Source organism: Gadus morhua, chromosome 21 (genome assembly GCF_902167405.1).
Source record: "Gadus morhua chromosome 21, gadMor3.0, whole genome shotgun sequence".
In the NCBI taxonomy this organism is placed as follows: Eukaryota; Metazoa; Chordata; class Actinopteri; order Gadiformes; family Gadidae; genus Gadus; species Gadus morhua.
Genome location: NC_044068.1, coordinates 15,613,812 through 15,632,286, shown reverse-complemented (window position 1 = coordinate 15,632,286; position 18,475 = coordinate 15,613,812). Strand labels below are relative to the sequence as shown.

General features: G+C 44.2%; 1 protein-coding gene across 1 annotated transcript in view; it reads left to right on the top strand.

Moving 5' to 3' along the window:
- rngtt (RNA guanylyltransferase and 5'-phosphatase) overlaps positions 1–18,475 on the top strand; it is a 67,624-nt gene that overhangs the window by 45,738 nt on the left and 3,411 nt on the right. The window contains exons 13-14 of the mRNA XM_030345403.1: positions 8,769–8,869; positions 13,529–13,595. Coding sequence (XP_030201263.1) covers positions 8,769–8,869; positions 13,529–13,595 — 168 coding nt within the window. The remainder of the gene's footprint in view (positions 1–8,768; positions 8,870–13,528; positions 13,596–18,475) is intronic.

Genomic DNA, 18,475 nt, shown 5'->3' with positions numbered 1-18,475 from the left:
ATTTGTTTGACTTTATTCTTTATTCATCATCTCCAGCCTAATTATGAACATGATTACTGGGCTCATTAAGAATTCATACCATACATTTTTGCGTAAAGAGACCAAGAGTTTCATAAATGCATACTTTCCTTTTTGATTGAGTGTTCGAAATCGTGACTCAGCCTCTCACTTGCATGGTAATGGTAGTGCTAGTGTGACCCCAGCTGTTTGAAAAACCTGCTTTCTTTTGTTTGTTACATTCTGAGATGAATTGTTGCTATTGCTGTGTTGTGTTCTTGTTGACTTGATGCGTCAATTAAAGCTAATGCTTTCAGTCATGTCAATTGATTTACTGCCCTATCGCAGAATGGTGATTAAGGAAAATCCTCTGCTCTAGCGATGACAGAATTCACCTAGGCAATTCATTTAACACCGGCTAATTGCCTTTTTACACAGTCAATTAAAGCCACTTGGCAATAGCCCAGTGGTGGTAGAAGTGTAAATAAACGTTTAATTTAAACATAATGCAGATGTGTAATTTAGTAGTATCTGTGTAGCTTTTGGTATTTCAATATTTTGGTGACTGCAAGGTGTATAAAAAAAACTATATTCTATTAAATAATAAACCCAAGTCAAGAACACTATAAGTAGGGCTGATTGATTGCGGGAAATAATTGAATTGCGATTATTTTGACCATTATTTTTCCTTATGTTGTGTATTATTCACAAAAAAATAAATAAATCATTCTTTAGTATGACCAACACAACATTGGAAGCAGTCAACATAAAAAGTTGTCTATCCTTTAGGCCAGGCCTAAAGGATTTATATCATAAACTTCTTTATTTAATTATTGAATTGTAAAATAAAAAAATTAAAAAAAATATCGTACTGATTTCCAGTCAGTCAAAGTAACAAATCACTTTTTTTTATTTAATCGCAGCCTTTGTGATTTGCATACCGCGTTCTATTACATCGCGATTTCAATTTGAATTTGATTAATCGTTCAGCCCTAACTATAAGTGTAATTTACTGCAGAGAGTAAAAGGATAAAGAAAGACTTTAACAGAGAAAGAACAAAAGGCATTGATAAAAGCACCAAGTCTACGTGCCAATATTTCTTATCCAGCCCTTTTATCTACAAATCAGAGGCATTTCCTACCTTCCATCAACTCGGTTGTGTAACATTATATTTGTATTGATTGCCATGGCCTCTTGCCGAACATCACAGGAGAACTCAGTGTGTTTTTTTTCCAAGCAAATAATCAGAACCTAGACAAGGCATTTTCACGAGGCCTTGATCAATATTGCCAAAATTGGCTTTGAGAGCTTTGTGGCTTAGCTAACATGGAGATTATGAAGGGCAGGCACGTCAAACATCTCATAGGTTCACTGCCCCAACTAATTTGATGCTGAGGTTGTGAGAGCTTAAAATAAAATAAAAAACTTCATAAAAATATTTTAATGATCACATTGTCCTTTTGCATGAATTTAGACTGACATGATTAGTTGTCTCTAGTCGGTTTGACCCTTTGAATGGCTTCCGCAGTAGACTACATGTAAAGCCCTAAACTAGCAGCAACCATATTTGTATTGTGTTTGAACTTTGTTCTTTTTCTCTCTTTATATTTTCGAAATCAGATAATTTACAAAGCAATTACCACAGAGGTTATACTTACAGCGTGATCCATCAGGTCCGGGAAAGCTCCAAAAGAAAATTGACTAACAATGAAATGAGCAGATGCATGGATTATAGCGCTGCTGTCTGCCCCACCACCACATCACAATTGAAACGCTACAACCACCCCATTGATGTGTCACTTAACTCAAATCAATGTGCCAACACTAGCTGCTCAATTGCTTCTGAAATATGCTGGTGGTTGCTGCTTTTCAAATATATACATTTATATACATCTAATTTTTTTAGCACTTTCTGGGTTGCTCCATTGCACTGCTTCACCAACCTGGGCACAACTTTATTTATAGCTTAATTTTACTAGGGCCTCAATGTAAAAACGGTAGACCACCCTAGATCAAAAGCTAGGGTGGCATGGAAGTCACCATCCTTAATGTATACGTCTTGTGTACTGTATATATTAGTGGTCAATTCTTCACGTAGAGTCAGGCACCTTGTTCCGAAAATGTATGTTCTGTGTTATTGCAATGGCATGAAAGCAACAAGGTCAAAGGGAGGCTATTGATAACTGTACTGTGTTTAGCCATCCACAGTGACTTGCCTGTGTTATGCATGCCAATTTGCAGAAAGCCATTTAGGAAGGGGGGAGGGGTCTCATCAATGATGCCTTTTTCCAGCAGTTGCAGTGGCAGTGAACTCGTACCCCAAGATGAGCAGAATCTTTAAGGTTGTGTGATGGGGAAGCCAGGTTATGTCATGCAAAAGCTTTTAGTCTTTTTCATTGTCAGACGTGTGTTTGGGAGCTTAGGTGAGCTTATACGCCTCGGCAAGCTGGTCAGTTTCAATCAAACTCTGGAGCACGGATCCCACTACACTTTTCGAGCAAAGTAAATGAAAAAAAAAAACACCCTTCAAGAAATCAATTCCTCTCAACTCGGGTTTGACTTTCCTTTTAGACGGATATTAATACCTAATGAGTCAACAACACCTGCCGGATATGCTTGTCAACAAAGGCCATTTTGCGTTGCTTCTCTTGTTACTGTAGATTAAGAAAAAAACACTCTTGGCTCTCTGGCTCCCTGCAGGCACCCAGGGGCACATCATCCCCCCCCCCCCCACAGCCCTCAGGGAGACGGCTGTACCTCCATTCCTTCCTGGTGTCCAGACTAGGTGTACAACCTTTAAAGATGTAGAGGATACCATTACATTCACAAGAAAAAAAAAATCACAATCTTTGAATTATGATGAATGATCTACGGATCATCAACACTACGGATGTTTAAAATCACTTGAGCATTCTTTAAATAGAGGTTCTGTTATATTTTCCCCACAACACTATTTCGTCGCATACATTTTTTTCCATTTCAATTTATCTAATTTTATAAAAGAAAGTAGAGAAAAGCCTCTCTACTATAATATGTTGGTTGTTTGTTTCCACTTTCAATTTCCCAACACTAGCTTCTCAATTGCTCTTGAAATTGGCTGGTGTTTGTTTTGTCTGCTGTGTGCTGCTTTTCACATATATTTTATTTTGTTTTCTTTCTTTAATTTTGTAGGTTGCTCAGTTGCACTGCTTAAACCAACCTGGGCAAAACTTTATCCATAACTTACTCTTTCTAGGGCCTCATTGTGAAACCTTTAGAACAAAAGTTGCAAACAATATAACGTATGTTGAGGAATCTCTTATGGGAAAGATTGTATAAATTCTATAATGAGTGTGTGAACGGCTTCCTCAGTCATTCCTTGAAGGCATCATCCTCAATGTTCAGATACTAGTGGTCAATGCTTCACGTAGTCACACACATTGTTCCCAACATTTAGGTTTCGTTGTTGCATGGCTTGAAGGCAACAAGCCATTGATTACATTGTAAAAATCAAAGAATGGAATTGATGCAGGTGTTATTAATCACTGCACTTACATCCCATGGAATAGTGCTGGAAGTCGACGTTGGCGTTACAAGCAAACGTTTACTTTTTTTGATTACATGGTGTGCAAGGATGTGTGGTTGTGTCCCAACTGTTTAGTTTTGGCCAACTTTCTAAAAGAGAGAGCTTATTTAACGTTTCCAAAACTCCCTCACTCCATCATAATCCGCCTCATCCGCCAACAGCCAGTTGCTACACTAGCTTATCCGGTGTAATTGAAACCTCTGAATACATTGGATATTTTGTTGAAAGGCTCCTCTTCTCTAGGCTTACACGATTATATAGGAATATGGAGCATAGTCGCACCGCGGCCATTTTCGCATTGTTTATTTTCCACACGTCTGCTGTGAAAGCACCTTAAGCCAACCATTTTCTCTTTTGTTATGTTTCGAAAACTGCTTTGCATAGAAAAAATAATGCACCAATGTCCCTTTTTGAGAGTGAGACCAGACACACGGTGTAGCAACGGCTTTATGGTTTCAAAACGTAGACGTTTTAATAGCGCTTTCAATAGTGGGACGAGGGATAGTGCATCCATCAACTCATCGTAACTGTTTTACTACCCCGTTCTGATGATTTTGATGATGAAACAACACAATCACCCATCTAATCCTCTCATCTCATTGGAGGGAGTTAAGCTCATCTACTAACTCTGTGTTTATACGCTTGGGTGTTATTAGTACAATTTCAAAACTCATGAGTGGCATTATAAGTATAAATTATTGTGAATTATCTTAAGGAAGAGAGCAAATGTGGATGCAAGTTGAGGAAAGTGAATGTTACTCACTGACTGTTAAGTGACTTTCATAGTGATTAACAAACAGATTGACTGAAGACCCTTATAGACTTACAATTAAATGGAAAGTGGTGTGTTCAAACAGACAAAATGGCCAGTTTGCGACTAAAACCAGGCGCCACATCTGGCCTTTAAGTGTGCAGGGTGCTCTATCTCAACAGTACAACCTTTCCCACATGCCACCCAATACACAGCTGCCTACATTGGGTCAGAAACACAATGTGAAGGACTATGTTAGTACCTAGTGTCTGTAATTATTTGTTATCTATAATATGGAATGTGAGGTATGATGCACATTTGTATGACATTGAGGGGCAAGGGAAACTCCTGTCGATATTAAACAAGCGGCCCATACAGCGCAATGACGATATTGTTCCCTGTCAATAATTGCTGTTGGTGAACATACCATAAGAGTTTGTTGTCTATCAGGGCCTCAAGTATATCCCAGCTTTCAGTCAAGGCCCCCAAATACTATATAAGGAGGTGTTCCGCCCAATCTCTCAAGCCTCTTTCATAGAAACGCCACCAAAGGCCAAGGTGGAGCTTTAATTCCGCCATCAGAAATCTATTAAAAGGAAACCCAAACGTGGGATAAAAATAACAGTAGCTGTTAACGCGTTGCCCACCAAAGCCTGCCGTTTGACAGTGACATCTGACTGAAATCCAACAGTATAATATTTAGAACACACATAGAACACATTTATTTATTTCATTTAAATGTAATAATTAGTGAATTAATTAATATTGGCCAAACAACCATTTTCCTTTTTTCCAATTCTCCAGAGCATTTTGTGTGTACTTACAGCTTGGCAAACACTCCATGACTTTTTCCACGACTTTTCAGATCTTGGCATCGGAGGCCATTTAACATTTATCTATCTTGATTCCCCTGGTGGGTTCCCTGGACCAATCAGTTAAGGGATGCCCTGATTGGTTGAAATAAGCCAGTAGTGGTCTAAAATATGAATCGTCACATACAGAGGTAGGCAGCCCTTCAGATATGTCTGTCATGGCACCAATGGCAAGACACGAGACAAGATTATTGCCTGTAATTAGCCAACATGTTTGGCAACTTTATTTTCTCTTCATCAACCATTTGTGCAGACATGTCGTGCCATGAAGACTGATCTTGTTTGATTTGATTCGTGGTTGTAATGGGGTTCCACATCATTAGTTTGCAAAGTACGAGTGTACATTTTTATATTCCACAGTATGTGTGGGTCCTGCCTAAATGAGAATGTTCTTGAGAGACAATTTAAACACAAAAACACATCATCAAACAGAAAGGAGCTTGGTTGGATGGATGACATATATCTGTAGTAAGGATCAGTTTTTCTACTTCATTAATGAAAACATTGTTCTGCATGCGAATGCTTGCCTGAAAAGACAAACAGAAATTAGGTAAAGCAGGAGGAAGACAAAGGGTTGTTGGGTGGTCTTTGAAGTGAGCTGGCACTGGTCAATGGGTTTCTATGTCTTTGCATGACATCTCTGCAATATGAAGCTTTATTAATTTAGCAGGCAGTAAACAAGCTGTTATCATATAACGTTCACTGAGGGCAGCATTCCATGTTTATCTGTTGTGTCGCATCAATTTCTTAAGTTATCTTTTTCATGTTAAAGAAGGTTATATTAAAGGTTTCATACGGTTGTATGATTGAACTGTGCTCATTCAAAGATAGTTGTTGGACTTAAAACAGTTATTTTTATATTGAAGATTTCTATGTTTCCCTGGCCGAATAGAGGGAGTTCATTTCAATGCAAAATAAACAAACAGTAAAAAAAAATCAATAGCTATTTGCCAAATTTATTTGTAACCATGGCCCCAGAAATTTGCCAATCGGCCGAGTCTGACATTGAATGGAGTCGGACATGGCTGGACGCTGGGCACCAAAGGCTAGCCAGTCATTGAGTGTCATCTACCTTGAACATCTTGAATATACTATCCAGAGGTTTGTTAGAATGTGTATTATCCCATGAAAATTAGAAATGTATTTTCAAATACGTTAGAGTGGAGTGTATCTACATAGGGAACAGGTCCTCTTCCACAGAGTCCGCCATGATGATACTCCATGTTTCTACAGTAGTCCAGAATGGACAAACGGCTCTGGAGAGAATGGGATTTCCTTAGTTGCAACCTCAAGCTAGATGCCACTAAGTACTGCACCTTTAAGTTCCTTCCGGTTATGAAAGTGCACAGAACGATACACAAAATCCACTTAGGGAAATCTGCAATAGTTTGTTTTGTGTGTAACCCTGCTTTTAAAGTATATTTCTGATCTTCTTTTTTATTCAAAACACTTTTAATGCCTTGTTGTTTTATCCACTGTCTTAGATGAGCTAGAAATGCAAAATAAGTCAAATATGCCAAGGTTCAGGTGTCTCTCCCATTACTTGCTTGCCTTTATCCAAGATGCAGGCAAGTGGAATGTTGTGAATGTTCTGTACTCCCACGTCCTCAAGAGAAAATATGTTTTTGGAGAGTAAAGAGGTATAACATCAAAAGAATGTTGACCTCTTGTGTTGCACCAAAGCTGTCTGTGCTGAATAGCCTTTGTAAGGCAGGAGTATTTCAAAAGGCCCTTGAAGGCCATCTCCCACTCATGCAGCTCCATCAGGAACAAAGGAGTTGGCTTACTTTGCATCTCTCTACATTTGAGTGGAGAAGTCAATTTCTCGCTGATTAAATCTGTAATAGGTATTTTTCTGAAGTAACAGCAAGGCCATTATGAACTTTAATTTTAAGTGAATTGGTTTGACTTTTTTAAAAGACAAAGAATTAGTTCTGAATTAGGAGGTCAATTTAAGAGTTTAAAGAAGTTAGAACAATGTAATTTATACAAGCTTTACAATCGAAGAATGGATTTATCATTTATGGCTCAAATAGGTCTTATTTATTAATTTCCCCATAATCCACAACATTTAAGAAAGGGTTAGGTACCGAACTCAAAACATCGAACCCCTTCCTTTAGGCCGCCCTGCTAAACACCTCCAACCAAACACGTGAATGGCTCCCTAGCTTTAGCAACTTGTGTAGGAGGATTCTGGGCGCGGTGTGTGCACGGGCCACGCAGGTAGCCTGCTAGGTAGGTGTAGAGTAGCTAGGCCATCCGGCAATTTTTGTGCGGGTCAAATGCTCAGCTTGGACGGGCTGGTTACAGGCATGCTACAGCCACAGATACCAGATCTATATTTTTGTCTGAGCATTTGATTTTTTAATACCGGACGGACAGCATGGTATGAGAATTTCACCAATTACGATAAAGAATGCTTCTAGAATACATTGCTTACCCTATCGTAAGCATATCAAATACGTGGGCAAAAATATCTGAAGTATTTGACTGAAAGATATAGGCGTACATACATTTGATTTTAGAACAAAATAAATACATACTGACAGCCTGTTTGGTGGCATAGTTGAGTTGGTAGCACGGGTGGCGGTGAAAAGAGATTTATTATACAAACAGTGCTTCCTCTTTTGGCCACAGCTTCCATTTTGTTTTAGTATAGACTGGGGTATATTTGAGGATCAGGACTTTGTTTGTTTCTCACTCTGATCCTCATATCCGTATTTGTTATTCTTTGTAGATTTTGTGGTTCAGCAAGGCTATTTGTGATTAAGTGTGAGTGTGTGTGTGTGCGTGCGTGCGTGTGCATAAAGAGCATGTGGATTGTCAACATGGAACCTGCAGTCAGTCATGTTGCTGCATGACAATGTTCTCGAGAGCCTGCACACATCCCCTCTCAGTAGACTTCACTGTTACCGGGGCAACCTGACGGAGATGGCATTCGCTCGTCTATGCCCGCCCCCTCCCTCCGAGCCTCTCCGTGGCTCACGTTCCGGTGCACTTGTTCCATGTCCTCTTCAAATGTCACATATGCATAAATGATGAGCATGATTAAGGCAAGCATGTTGCGGGGGTACATGCTTACTCTATCGCCGTGGTGAGACACACAAACATGGCGTTGTGGTGTTGTGTTTATCAGGAGGCTATGACGACTTTGTATAGTCTGATATTAATCTCTACCCCCCACTTAGTCATTGGACTTAAGTGTAATATACAATTACATGTCGTTCCGTATGTTTTGTTTAGATTGTAAAGCACTGAATTGTACCGTCTTTCTTCAATCGTATCTGTATTCACTTCAATGATGTTATTTTCCTGCGCGCGTTTGCTTTTTGACTCCCAGGAAATTGTGAACGTAACATCACTAATCTTTCTCCATCCACAAATAATCAAATCAAGCCCATAATGGCACCGGCAGACTGGGCCAAATGGCATTTTACGTTTGCATCCTATTAACCCTGTGCCTGGGGGGGGATAGGTTTTCACTCCACGTTAATAAGTACAGCTCCCGCTCAGGCGTGCGCTCCCGGCTGCACGGTGAGGTGGAAGGCCCCCTGACGGACTCCTCTGCTGGTTCTCTTACAGAGATACAAGGCCGGCCGCTGTGACGACATCCTCAAGTGGAAGCCTCCCAGCCACAACTCGGTGGACTTTCGCCTCAAGATCACCAAGGTCGGCGGAGAGGGGTGAGTCTCACTGTTGCCGGGCAAACTAAAAGTGGGGTTCTTAACGGGGTCGTTTCTCAGTGTAGTGAAAGCCCTCGAAGCGCCTCCATTCAGTCCCCAGGTTCTCCACCGTTAGAACCTGATGAATGGCTGTCAGAGCGTGCTAGAGTGTGTGTGTATCCGCAGGCGTGTACTGTTTGTGCGGACGTGTCGTGTCTGCCAAACAGACAGGACCTCCGAGCTGTGTTCACCAAGGGTAACGCATCGCGTGCGCGTCAATATGCGTGTGACATTTACATTCAGCTTAAACTGAAAGTGAACTCGATTTCGACCACTATACCGATTAAAAAATGTATATATCTTTTGTTTATTTTTTGGTGTTCGCATAATTCAGGGCCCCAGTGTCTTTTGTTTTGATACAGCATTAATAATGAAAGAGGATTTATTGTGAAATAATGCCACCACCACTTCAACGCACTCCATTTCTCAGCCCTTTCTCAGCCCTCAGTCAGTTTTGAACAAAAATGTATCAACACCTAACTTAGATCTAATTAGTCACAAGAAATACAACCCTATAAAACGACATTGGTCCTGGGCCCCGTGCGCATTACTTGTGCCAGCAGAAACAAGCTAAATGGTGTGCAAGCGTTGCTCCAGTGGTAGGCAACACCTCAGCGGTGATGGGCTTAGTGGACGCGGTTGGCTTCCTTCCAGACAGAGGACCGTGTCAACTGGAATGCCACAGGTCACACGCAGCCAGACTGAATGGACCGGGCACGAAGACGAGATAAGAAGCTCCCGCCTTACAACCAGAGGGCCGGCCGGCGGAGCCTTCGCCCGCTCCTCTTGTGTCCAGCAGTCCCATTGTTTCCGTCTGAGAGCGATCAGATATTGTGTGGAAGGGGGAGAAACGAGCCAGCTGTGTGCAAGTGCCCTGCCGTATGTATAGTGTGTTGGCGTGGGCCTACAAATCTCTCTTGGTTTCTTTGTAAAAAAAAAAAGAGAGTGGGAGTAGTGGAATAAAGAGGGAAGCAGTCGCAGAGGGAAGTCTGCATTCATCTGCCCACACAGCGCTTCTTCCAGAGCGTCTCTTAAGGGTGTGCATGTAGCACCGGGAGGCAAGAGGCTTCAGTTGCTGCCATCACACAGAAGCATATGCTTCTCCCACCCTCTGATTCATATCGGAAATCTGAATTGTTGGACGACATGACACGCATCCACTGACCTGACCAACCCCTTTTAAATGTCACTCATACCAGACTTCCTAGATAGAGAGGGGGGTATTTCTATCAATGTGTCACGCTTGCTGCAAAATATACTTTCCTGTCTTAACAATTCTATGTTTTATACATACATTTACATTTTAAATGTAGGGTATTTCACTTTTATCCAAAGTGGCTTTCATCGGTTCATACGCACATTCGCACACCGAAGGCAGAGTCAACCATGCAAGGTAACAGCCATCTTGTCGGGAGCAGTGAGGGTCAGGTGACTTGTCAGGGACACTCAGCTAGGAGGAGCCGGGAATCAAACTAGCAACCTTCCAAACCCCAACGTAAATGGAGAATGTGTAATACACATAGCTTCAACTCTTTTCCAATCCATTAGTTCACATGCAGCTGTATTGCAATTGCACCTCTTTAAGTGTTAATTGTTGTGCATATTTCCTTGATTACCAACTGTTCAAATGCATCACATGTAAATCACATCACATGTCGCATGTTTAGCATTGAAGACTGGAACGAAAGTCACCATGACCTCGCTGTCCTTTTTTTAGAAAAATGTGTTGGCTTTCACCGCATGGTTGTTAAGGGTAATTATACCCCTCCCAAAAACAACAGAGCGTGCACATCGGGCTCCTCTCGCACCCCAGTTACACAGAGACCCCTTATCAACACAGTGCAACACAAAGCTAATGTTTGTGTTCACAGAATCCTGCTTCAACCTTGAGCCATGAGAGCCGGTCCCTGAATCCCAAGATGGGGCAAAATAATAATGCTAATCTACGTAGTGGTGGTAGTTATTCAGGGAATCGTGGCAGGTTCAGCTGATCATGCTACTCCCTAATACGGCAGGATATTGATGATGACCTGATAAGAATTTAAAGGGAGTGTTCAATATAGTTTACAAATCCAAATCACCTTGTTTCTATAGAGCGCCCGTTCTATTTCAATGCATCCAGTATTGAGAGTCAGGTCAGGTGTGGTGGACTACTTGGTAAATATCCGATAAGCTGTTGGCTGATGTGTTTCCATTGTGCTAGACCCATAGGAAATGATCCAAGTGATTGAATCCTGTCATCCAGCCCCATGCTCTGCCACCATGGTTTAGGACATGTCGGGTGCGGGGAGACAATGCTCCACCAAAGCCTTTTTGTCACTTGAGCTTATCTTACCAGAGGCTTTCGGCAACTACCACATCCTGCGACGACGCCTGATCAATGCCGACCGCCTGTCCTCCCTGACATTGTCATTGAAGTGCAGCACCTGCCAGCACCGGCGTCTCCACATGCTATTGATTTTGCCTGGAAAAGGGACAAAAAAACGATTTTCAAGCCATTACGGCGGCAGCCCGTGGCGACGGGGCGTTTCGGCGCGAGCAAATAGAATTGTTTCTGAAGCGAACATTCCGTTATGCGATGGGGGGAGGAAACCCACGGCCTTTTTTTTTTTTCTCTCCTTCAATTTATTTAGACCTCAGCTTAGCGTCAGGTTGTAGCCCAGAGCCAGCGTGGCCGAGGGGTTGAAAGGCATCGGCCCCCCGCCTTCCGCTGTGACGGGAGGCCGGTTCCCCGTGGTAGATATGAGGGGCCTTGTAGTCCATCGACTCCGTTTGAGCGCTTAAGCCTCCCTGGCCCAGTTGTCACATCAAACCCCCCCCCCCCCCCCCCCCCGTTCCCCACTAGTGACCCTACACCCTCGTTTTGCCCTTTTAAACAGAGGCAGAGTTTTATTTGAATTAGTTTATAATGGGCCACCCTTTGAACTTGTTTACCCAGCTCTGCTTGGTCAAATGTAACAACTCGCGCTGTTAAAAAAAAATGCCGCTCTTCCCCGGTTGTTTCCCCCACAACAGACAGTCACTCACAAAGATCGATGTCTGCTTCATCACACACACACCCCCACCCCCCCTCCCACCTCCCAGGTCGTATCTCACCGTCACCCGCTTGTTATTTTCGGATACTGGCTTCAACCGGCTTTCCTTCTGTTGAGGCCGCGGCGGATTTTAATTGAGAGGCTTTTGGGCGTTGTCTTCTTTTGCACAGAACCAATCAAAGTGTGCCTTTACACGGCATGCCCCGCTCCGTGATCCGAGGCGGGCGTGTCACAAAGCGGTGTCAGCGTCTTGTGGTTTGACAGGCGCGTCGTCGAGGTGCGTTCACTAGCCGTGCACGTCAACCCTACTCTTCAAGCCCAGGCAATGTTGCTGTGCATCGCATGCAACATGTCGATAACGCTAAAATGGTACGATACCGCTCTATTAGATCTATCTGTCGTCTTAAGAAGAAACCATATCGCCCCCTCACTCCATGTTAGTACGTTTTATACCGAAGGCGAGGTCGAATAACGCCACACCATGCCCGGCTTGAACAGACTGGGTAAAAGTGTGTAAAAGGGGCTATTGACACACTTAGCCTGCACCCAACCCCCCCCAACACACTTCCTTCCTCCATCCGAGGGAAGGGAAACCCCAGTGTGGAGGCAGCGGTGGGTGTCGGACGCGTCCATGTGAACACTGCCCTGCACCCCTGGGGGCGTCCATCGGTGCACGGGTGGTTGGCCCTGCTAATGGTGGGCCGCTTCCTCCCTCCCGCCTCACTTTAACCGCTGGCCCCCTGCGTGCATCTGTGACCATTGGGGGGCAAGGCCTTCTTATTTTAACCCTGTCAGACTCTGGATGAGGGCTCCTCTGACTTAACTCGAACGTGTCATGAAAGCCTCCGCTGTCGTTAGGCTGCCAATTCATCTCAGCGTCAATGCTCCCCCACCCCGCGACACACACACACGCACACGCACACACACCAAACCCCTGGACCGGGGTGTAATGGAACAAAAAGGAAATGCTATGCCTAATGTCAGAGCGGGTATCCAGAAAGACTGTGCAGCATTTGCAGTGGGTGTTTCAGCTTGGGAGAGGGGAGGGAAGGGGGAGCAGTATGTGTGATTGGGGCCATCTGTGGGCCGTGCTCCCCAGTGTTTCATAGAAAGTGTTGCTTGGAAACACACGCATGCTTCTCCATTTGCACCCAAGCTCACGCACACGCACACGCACACACACCGAACACACACCTGATTCTGTCCCCTGGCACCGTGGATAAACTGTTCGGAGACGTGGCCCACCGTCTGTCGAGCGATTATCCTGGCAGCATCCGTTGATGATGAAACCATGTGCTGTGGTAACTAGCGGTTTAAACTAACTAGCTGCAGTCGTACTCTCTCCACCGCCTGTGCCTCCTCTACCATGTCGAAGAAGCACACAATGTTCATGTCGAGATCCCCTAGGTTGGCAGCTGGTGGATGTAAAAAGTGAATTTGATTGTTTTGTCACCTGTGAATCATTGAGGATGGCAGCATGCTAATAGGCTCTGCCAAGGAATCGGTCTTGGAAAATGTGAAGGCTGCACCTGTGGCGGTGAGGGCTACCCCTGGTGTTAACCTGTGTCTTTTTCCCCCCACTCAGGCTGCTCCCCCAGACGGTGGGCTTGCTGTTCGTCGGCAGCTATGAAAGGCCCTTTGCCCAGATGAAGGTGAGCGACAATTAATCAGGATGTGCTGCCAAATCAGCTGCCTAACGCCGAAAAACACCCAGGCCTGCAGTTGCCTGCCTCCACCCTAATGCATCCGAATATTTTCATGATTAATACAGCAAAAGGGTTTCTACTTGGGACAATTAGGAGATTTGGCCGCATCTGCAACCTCTAGATGGCAACACTCCTTGGGCCGCCGCCATTGTTTGTTTCAATTAGAAACTCTCTCCTCCGAGCACTGATGGTAAGACCAGGAAGGTCTCACGAAGCTTAGGAGATTATCCAAGCTAGCTCGCGCAACATTCAAATGTGGTTCGGTTTTGTCGTTAATGAGGTTCACCATTATTTTACCTGGCATATTTTTTCAGTAAAAAAAGTTACCTGGCCAAGGAAGCAGCCTTAAAAACACTATTGTACAAATATTATGAGACATTGCAATTATTCTATTTTGACCATGACAAATGTTGAGTCGTACACTGTAGGGTCATCAGCTACGGTATAGGTTTGCGATTTATTTATGTTTCCAAATGATAAACCAGCTCACCTGGCATCCATCTGGAAACCCTTCTGGGCTGGGCTCTTAGCTCTATCTTCAAACACCACACCACGAGATGTACCGGGGTTTAGCAAGGCTCGGTATGTTGTGCTGTTTCAAAAGAGGACGAGTCTTTGTAGGTTGGGTAAAGTCGAGTACAGTCTCAGTTCTTCCAGCTTGTTTGCTTGCCTCCATGGCTGCGGCCCGCTGTGTTTGTGGGCCAATATGTTTAATCTCTGGCAACCCGGTTTACTCGGAGAAGAGTGAAACAAAACACACGGGCCAAAACAAAAACATACGTTCCGACCCAGGATGGATATTTCAAAGGAGAGAACACTGGTTATGCCTTTGCTGCCAGTACTTCGATTTAGCAAGTTTTTCTTTATCTCTGAAGACATATCATACTCATTTGATGTGTATATTAGTCAATACTATACAGTCCCTTTGCTTAAAATTTACGGTTGTGTACTGGCCCAAATCGGCTACATGGTTGTTCGGTCATACTTTGGAAGAGTGTTGAAGGAAACTTGATCCAAGATGGTATTCTGGTCTGCAGAACATGAAGAAGAAGAAGATTCATAAGTTTACATAAGGTATTGGATATATGACGGGATTTTCATTCCTTTTTCACCTCAATGTTGTTAATTTTTTGCAAAGCTTTCGTTTTTGTGCGAAGGTCATGTCCTTTCTCTGTCTTAAGACACAAACACCGTATTCAAGGTGCTTTCCATCGGAAAACCCTGGGCTGTCATCCCGCATAACCTTAAGAACCACAGAGAGTTTGGCAAGGTTAGGATAAAATGGGCGTCCTTGTGTACCGTGAATCACCGATATTCTTCAACAGATGCCCGTTGTTGGTTCTGGCCTCAGACTCCAGGTCACAGCAGATGGGAGGAGTGGTATCCACGCGCGTGGGATAATGATGAGCATTACGCTGGCCCTCCAGGGACGCTTGACGTCACATAATGATAGCATGAGGGCTCGCAGAACGACATCCAACTCTTTGGCTGCGTCCGCGCTCCCGCGTGCCAGCCAGCGAATGTCACCCAAAACCAAGTGGTTGGTTCCTGGTTCCAAATCCAGCGCTCGCAACAGATAATTTAGCTGCGGCGTCAGAGTGCTAAATTTGTAGCGCTGCAAATGCATTAGCCAAAATTGTGTTAATTGGCTTAAAAGGGAATTGTTCGAGCGGAGCCAAACCCCAACACAACTCGATTTGTTGAGTGTGAGAGCACTCGGATGACTCTTGGTGAAGCATGTTCTGTTTGAAGGTATAACCTCTCTGTGCTCTGATGTGTGCAGCCCGGCCCCAAAGGGAATCAAAAACCTGAAATAATTTGGTTCTCGGTTGGAGAAAGGTTGAAGATGTATTTGTTTTTTTTGTTTCACCGTTTCCTCACCGGAGATCGACAGAACCGCTGCGCTACTGAGACAACTTCTAGTTCTCCCCCCGCCGGCTGCTGCATTTCCTGTAATCTCGCCTCTCATCACCCCGGTCTATATTCCATCATATAGTTCCTCCTGATTAAAATGGACCCATGCAGAGAATTCTCCCCAGACCTCTCGGCCCGCTTCTGATTACGTCTGAAATTAAACCACGGTTCCGCGCTCCCTTGTGAAGCAAAGTACGGAGGATATTACAATCTGATTTGTTTACGCCTCAGCGTCAAGTTGCCATCAATCTTAGAATAAGTATATTGAGGCCCATTGATGAGGTTGAGGGGGGGCCGGGCACAATGTGGAGCTAATGCTCATGGGGATCTACCTTCTCTGTTGATCTCAATGTCGCTCTCCCCCACATTGTTTAGTATTCAAACGCAACGCTTTCATTTTGAACGAAGCACGTCAGCGGTGCTGGAGCTTGCCCGGGTTAGTTTTTGTGGTTTCAGTTGCGTGTTTGAATATGTTGTTTTGTTCATTTGTTTCTCATTTTCTCCGACAGTGAATTTCATTACAGCGCACCTCTGGTGAATGAAAATGCAATTGTGTGCTCTGTACCCCAAATATTATTTCACAGTACCTGGCCCTGGTTGATATCAGACTTTGTTATTGTTCAATATCGAAAGAGAGGATGTAAAATAATAGTTTAAAGTGGGAAAATATGTATTTTTAGGAATATTAAAAAGTTTGTGTTTTCAATGTTCTCAAGGAAGTAAAAACCTCCGGTGTAACAGATTTCTTATTGAATGTATATAGCAGATGGATGGATAGATACCAACAAACTTGAAAATGAAAGATTTACAGCTCTGGGGGTCTGCACTAGCAACACACTTCTTGACTGAACGGACTCACGGACTCAGGGTCTTTGCCAAAACGCACCCAGAGACTCCGGCTGTACAAGGCCCTCGCCTGCTGCCTAATCAGGCGGATCAGGGCGGATAAACACCAAGGTGCTGTGGCACAACCTTTGTGAGGCAGGAGGGGGTTCCCAGCCATGCCTGCTGCCACCAGTGCTGCTCAGCAGCAGGGCAGCCTGTTGTGTCATGTGCTATTTCCGAAGCTCTTCATGGCTACCTGTCTTTACACCGTCCAAACTCGCCTCAGGGTTCTTGTTCAATTGTCTGAACAGCTCAACCTCACTCAAACCAACCCTATTTGTTAGTAATGCATGATTTAGTAAATAATTGTGAATGCGCTCGCAGGGAGTTTCTGTGACGTCGTAGTACACGTAGCTCCTCCCGGTCGTCATCTCCTGGTGCTGAAAGGAACCCGTCACCTCCCCCCAGTCTGCTCACTTCCACTCTCCCTCAAACACTTCCTCGAGGAACCAGGCCCCCCACTAAGTACCCAGATGCACCCTGCACTCCAGGATCCGACACGCCTCCTCACGGATCGCCTTTGTGCCAGTGCTCTCCCCCCAATCTCGCTGGCGTCTGTGGGTCCCCCCCCCCCCCGCCCCCCCCATTGGCCCGGGCATCTCTCCCTGGCCAAAAGCACTGGCGGCCTCTTCTCTCCGTCTGCAAAGCCTTCAGGCGCCAAACTCTCTAATGCATGGATTGATTGGCCCGGCACTGTCTACCAAGGGGGTGTCTCTCTTGAGCTCACCAGGGTTCAATTCGATAAAGAATCATTATAAAAGGATTCAATAGCATCAAAAAACCTCATAATTGCATCATGGTTGGATTGCTTTTGATGCTATTCTAGCCTTTAAGTGGGGATGCGTCAATATAGCAGAGTACAGCCTCATGCAGACGCACAGTGAACGAATCACGGTCTGCAACGTCAACCTCGGTTTCCACACATTTTGGGGGAAAATCTTGGACCGTGCTGCAATGGGTTCCGTCTGAAAAGTGACGTCAATAGTCAACCTCTTTTCGAGGAATCTGAGTTTATGTCGCAGACTCCGATTTTGTCAGAACAATGTTATGAAGCAGTATTCCCTTATGTTGAAAAACTCAATTCCATCAGTGGAAGATAATCCTTGCTTCAGGTCATCAACATATTATGACTGTCGTGCAATATTTGATTTTAAATTGGAAATATATTCATAACAGGGCTGTCAATCAGCCGTCCAATTTACATGATGGTGACCTTCACTTTGCAGCATATGCTGACTCTTAAAACGAATATATATATGAGCCCCTGTAAGTCCCATCGCATCGGGATAGATTGTATAGGATATTTATGAGCTCAAATTAAAACCCCACTTTCCGCCTCCTACTTTTCCGCTACACAGAGGAGGACGGTAATGAAACGGGCGTCGGCTGCTTAAAGGTCTGCGTTGACTCACGCCCCCCACCCCCCCCCCCCCCCCCCCCATGCGTTATTAATACATATGGAAGCCGCAACCAGCATTCTGTCAGCATGTCGGGACCCCCACGGGCCACGCAAAGCTGTCATGATTGATCTGCGTTTGTGCGGTGGGATTTGCGTGCAGGAGTGTGTATTGTCTGGTTTAGATTAGGGGTGACCTCAAACCTCTGATGGAGGCGTTAACCGGGGGTGGTCTTTAATAGTCGAAGCAGCGTTCTGAAGACGGTGTGCGTCTTGACAGCAGGGGCGTTTCATTGTGGGGACGGGGGCTGCTTAATTGATTGACTCAGTCTTCTTTGTGTAATCTTATGCTTTCAATAAATGTCCTTATCGTTTGTTTGATAAACCCTTTGTTTAATGGCAGTGGCATCATCCAATCACTTTCTTCTTTAAGTAGAGCCCAATGGAGTTAGTCTAGAGAAGTGTTTGGCAGCACTTTGAAACCATTAAAAATGTTCAAGAGTCATGAACGAAATGATGAAAACAGCCATGATGAAATCATGATGATAACAACAGGTGTCACACTCTGTGCTCCCTTCTTCATTGTTTGCACTTCTGCCTCATTTTATGGTGCTGCGTTTATGTTCTATGC